The sequence below is a fragment of the Penaeus japonicus genome, unplaced genomic scaffold (assembly GCF_977035675.1).
Source record: "Penaeus japonicus unplaced genomic scaffold, GWHDUDI00000001_assembly GWHDUDI00000011, whole genome shotgun sequence".
Lineage (NCBI taxonomy): Eukaryota > Metazoa > Arthropoda > Malacostraca > Decapoda > Penaeidae > Penaeus > Penaeus japonicus.
The window spans coordinates 32,468,891-32,473,890 of NW_028234413.1; the positions used below are offsets into that span (position 1 = coordinate 32,468,891).

The 5,000-nt window shown below is 39.1% G+C and overlaps 1 protein-coding gene across 1 annotated transcript in view; it reads right to left on the reverse strand.

The window, feature by feature from the left end:
• The window catches only part of LOC122267775 (uncharacterized), a 49,390-nt gene that overhangs the window by 8,206 nt on the left and 36,184 nt on the right, over positions 1 to 5,000 (reverse strand). Inside the window, exons 28-35 of the mRNA XM_086541897.1 lie at positions 4,773 to 5,000; positions 4,214 to 4,447; positions 3,498 to 3,764; positions 3,111 to 3,377; positions 2,436 to 2,759; positions 1,730 to 1,951; positions 1,325 to 1,594; positions 698 to 985 (exon numbers count right to left, since the gene is read on the reverse strand). The exon at positions 4,773 to 5,000 is cut by the window's right edge and continues 102 nt beyond it. Of these exons, the coding sequence (XP_086398023.1) occupies positions 698 to 985; positions 1,325 to 1,594; positions 1,730 to 1,951; positions 2,436 to 2,759; positions 3,111 to 3,377; positions 3,498 to 3,764; positions 4,214 to 4,447; positions 4,773 to 5,000 (2,100 nt within the window). The remainder of the gene's footprint in view (positions 1 to 697; positions 986 to 1,324; positions 1,595 to 1,729; positions 1,952 to 2,435; positions 2,760 to 3,110; positions 3,378 to 3,497; positions 3,765 to 4,213; positions 4,448 to 4,772) is intronic.

Here is a 5,000-nt window from a genome sequence, read left to right on the forward strand (position 1 = left end):
TTGAGATCGATGGCCTTGTGGATAATGACATGCACTGTTATGTCGTTAAAACAAATGCGATGCCATTTTCGTCCACTTTTCTTTATGTCCAAATGTAACACATCCTGGTTTCTGTGCTAGACCCCTTCGCATGTTGGCCAAGTGGTGACTTCAACTACTTTTCCTCTTGAACGTGTCTGGAAGTAGCGTCTTTATCTCTTTTTTCGTATTCCTTATGTTTTTTTTCGCCTTTATTTTACATTTAATTTACTGGTTCCTTTACTTCCATCATGTCGGAAAGTACAGTAGTAATCTTTGCTTCTTCCGGCACTTGGGTTTGGCTTATTGTCACTTTACTTCTCTTCTTAGTGTATTATATACCTTAATCATGTTCATGTGCACGCTCGCGCGCGCGCGCGCGCGCGTGTGTGTGTGTGTATGTATATGTGTATTGGGAAGGGGGAGGGTTGAAATTCCATACCGGATTAGATATTTCACAACTAACCATAATGCATACTTAATAAATTCGAAATGCATTATTTTATAACTAACATACCTGACAAAAAAATAAAAATAAAAATAAAAAAATAATCTATTAATTAAGTCGTATCTGTTAATATTAAACGTACACATAGATCTAACACATGTTCAAATGAATATTTTACTATTAATCAATAGGGTATTGATTCTAAAAATAAACTACCAAGATGTAACTTACGCGACGAAAAATCCCGTGTCTCCAGCTGCACGAAGGCCGACACACTTTGAGAACCATCGACTTCTTTGGTTACATATACCGTGTAACCTTCGCCTGGATTTAAGCCCATAAAGTATGCCATACAATTTTTGCTGTCTTCCGGATTTTCACCTCCGCAGAACACTGTCGTGTTGGAATAGGAAGTCTCCGGAGGGGGACGAATTTCAATGATGTATACCATGGTTTGTGAGGCTTTCCATGAAACTTCGACTGTGCCGTCCATTACCTGTTCAGCGCGTGTCTGAAAATCTGGAACGGGTTGTAAGACACTCTGAGACAAGAGGGCAACAAGGAAAAAAAAAAAAAAAAAAAAAAGCACGGCAGTTTCCTTTCATGTCGAGGCACAATTAGATAATGTCCTGATTGCATACTTGTAAGTGATTATCTTCTTCACCAATTCTATCGTATGAAAAAGAAAATGAGACCATATAGATTAAAACTTCTCAACTCGTATAAGTATATTTTAAATACAAACATACGTACGTATATCTATGCGTAGTCACAAAATAAACACAACCTCAACAGCATAAACACATGCTATACATCTGACTCTTTTCTTCAGAAATAAAATCTAAAAAAAAAAAATACCTTCAAATTTAGTGGCGTGTGACTCGACCACATCTGCCTGGTGATTCAACGCCATCAGCAGGATCTTAAAAAGAGGTCTCGGCGGTACCACTGTAAACACACATTCCTTTCCTTTGATGTTACACGTTAAGGGAGTTGACGTGTCTATCCCATCGTCACTATAGATCATCGCTTCCATGGAGACGGAAGCGGCATCGAATTCTGCAGTGACAGTCAATTCCTCTTGAGGGATTCCACTGTATTTTAGGTCCACCATCGGATTAATCAAATCTGTCGGTAGGCGATACAGTTAAGTTTCATGTGATAATTGCACAGGATGCCACAGCACTTATTCATTCCACCTTCCTTTTTCACTTTCTTTTCATCAACTCTCGTTCGCATGCCAACGGATGCATATCTACTTACTTTTCGGCAGTATGTAGCTTCCGGTCATGTCACACTGCTCCACAAACGGCTCACCACCCCTGCACACTTCAGGAGGCTCCAAGATCTCAGACTCGAGGAAGTAACAGACTGACTTAGCTCGACAAAGTTCCCCATTCACTTTCGCATCCAAGTCGCTCGTCTCCACCTTCAGGGACTGCAGTTCCTCGGATCCCACTTTCGTCATCTTCGGAGGCTCGAGGTCTGGCGGAAAGTGGTAATTGGTTTCATTTTATAAAGCATTTTAGAATAATAATAGTGATGATAACGATAACAATGATTATAAGAATAATCATAACAATGATGAAAGTAATGATAATAGATTGTGGTGGTATTTCTATTGATGATATTAATAACAATATTGGCAATGTTAGAATCATCAACATTTTAACAATATCAATATCAATAATAACATCAACCACAATAAAAACGATGATAATAATGACGACAAAATATATTATAACGATAATACTAAATTAACAGTAATAACTTTCCATGATATTCATAACAATAATACCAATATCAATACCAATAAGACAATGATACTAATGTTCAGGATTAACAGTAATACTCACATAATAATCCATACCAACAGAAATAGTAATGATAGCATCAACAACAATAGCACCACCATATTAACACTAATAGCAAAGACAACAAAAACAGTCTTCACAAAACACTCGTTCACCTGCAAAGTACATCAGGACCTTTCCCGAGGCTAGAATGTTGGTGTCAGGCCCGTGAGCGAGCACCAAAAGCGTCTCTTCTTCGTACATTATGGGCTCATCTGTTTCGCTGAACGTAACAGTGGTGTTTCCTACGCCAATGGTGTCGGTGGTGTCATTGATTGCAATGTGCTCCGTAGCCTCGCCACCCTCAGGAGGATCGATCATCACGTACTCAAGGTATTCGATCCCGGTGACCTCTTCTTCGGCCGTGATCGTTAGCTGCGTTTGACGAGGCGCTTTCGACACCTCGGAGATTCGAGTGATAGAAAGGGCCTGGACAGATCCTACAGACAGAGTTAAAGATATTAGTCTTGGTCATTTGGGGAGAATCGAAGGAGGGAGGAAAATATTCGGTCTTACTGTGGATATTGTTTTTGGGCTACTTTTTTTTATGGTAATTAGGATTTCTGTTAGGATTAAGAGACACGGTTCGTTATCACAACTTTTGGAAATTTAAAATATATGTAGAGTATATATAAAACTTTTTTTTTTCATTAGCCATTATTCACTTGTATTTACAAACATATAGAAGTTCACACACACATGCATAAATATATAGTGAAGTGAATATTAAGGAAATAAAGTCAGTGTGCACCTCAGCGGAATCACAGATGTGCCTTCGATACCTTCCTTACCTGACGGTGATGTAACAGAGGCAGACACAACTGCGATATCCTTCTTCACCTCCGCTTTATACGTTTTTCCTGGCTTCAGCTTGGTGTAATAAGCTTTACAGGCTCTATTTCCGGCCTTCTCCGCCCCTCCACACTCCACGGATACATTAGTATAGCCATCATCAACGTCATTCTCAAGAGATACGTTAAATTGCTGAGGCGTGGAGGTTCGCCACCTAACCTCGACGTCACCGGCATCACCGAATTTCTGGGCACGAGTCTGGAGGTCTAGAGGGAAGAGGAAGTGAGCGAGAGAAAGGCATTATAAAAAAATATATATAGAGAGAGAAAGTTTAAGAGTTATGATCACTGCCATGACGAACAAGACCGGAAGAGAAACCTTCTCACCTTCAAAATCAACCAGTTTGGCCCCAGTGACGTCGCTCTGTCCATCCACACCAACAGCAAGGACCTTGAAAGCAGTTTCGAGTCCAGACAGCGTTGTCGTGACATCAGAAGAACAGACATTCTCAGTGTCACAAGAAAAACTTTCAGACACTTTGCCTCTGTCGTCGGCGTCGTACAAAACAGCCTCCATGTTAGTAAAGGTTGAGTAAACGGTCATTGTGGATTTGTCTTCTTCGTGGTTCAGTTCGATCTTATTGACGTCCATGTCTAGAATGAGGTTGCGCGAGGAGGTAGAATACAAAGGATTGGTGAGAAAAATGATAATATAGAGTCAGATGATAGAAACAAGGTGCTTTTTTAAATTATGGTAATTACCATTACTTTACGGAGTGGAATCATTAACATTAACTCTATATCGTTGCTATTGTCAATGGAGTCATCATTATCATTATTACCATTATCGTTACTATCATTATCATAGTGACGATGGGAATAATAGGACAATTATTTTTATCCTTTTCATCAAATCGTATTATTACTGCATTTACCACTACTATAAAACCCTGACGATAATGATGATGATAATGCATCATCATAATTGATATTGCTGCCATTCATAATATTAAATAATAGTAACAAAACAGTGATGGATAGTAATAATGATAATAAAACGAATAATTACATCAATACCAACAAAAACATTAAAAAAAAGTCACCAGGAACATTTCCTTTCGTCAGAGTCATATCACACTGCTTGACTGTTCCTCCGGCAGGTACTATGGTCTCGCGGGTCACACACACTTCGGGCGCGGAGACAGAGCCGTCGAAGTCCAGGAAATAGAACGTCCCTGTGTCGACGTGGATCCCGTTGACTTCGAGTTCTTGGGTTGTCTGGATTCTCAGAGGCGGCTTGGAAGTCCCACCCACCCAGTTCATTTTGGGCTTTATTTCTGGGAGAGAGGGAACGTAGGAAAGATATATGCAAGCAGGAATTTATACATATACATATATGTATATATGTACACTTAAATCTGTATATGTATATATATATACATATATATATAGGTATATATACATATGTATATATATATGTATATATATGTATATATTCATATATGTATGTATATATATGTATATATACATACATATATACATATATGTATATGTATATATATAATTTTATGATATAAAGATCAAGAATGTCGACGAAATATATCTTAATAGAAACACCTTGTAAATATCCCTTCTTCGAACAGAATGATAAATCGCATTTACCTTCAAAGGTCAGCGCGACCTTCCCGGCTGCCAGCGCATCGGAATCCACACCATCTTTCCTATGCACGATGAACAGGATCGTCACCTCAACGCCTGTGTTTGGCACCTGCTCGACGTCGAATGTTATGCTATTGTCTACATTAATGACGCCGTGCATGTCCTTGAACACGATATACTGCGTAGACTCGTTACCAGAAGGAAGGTCGATCATCACGTACTCGACGTATT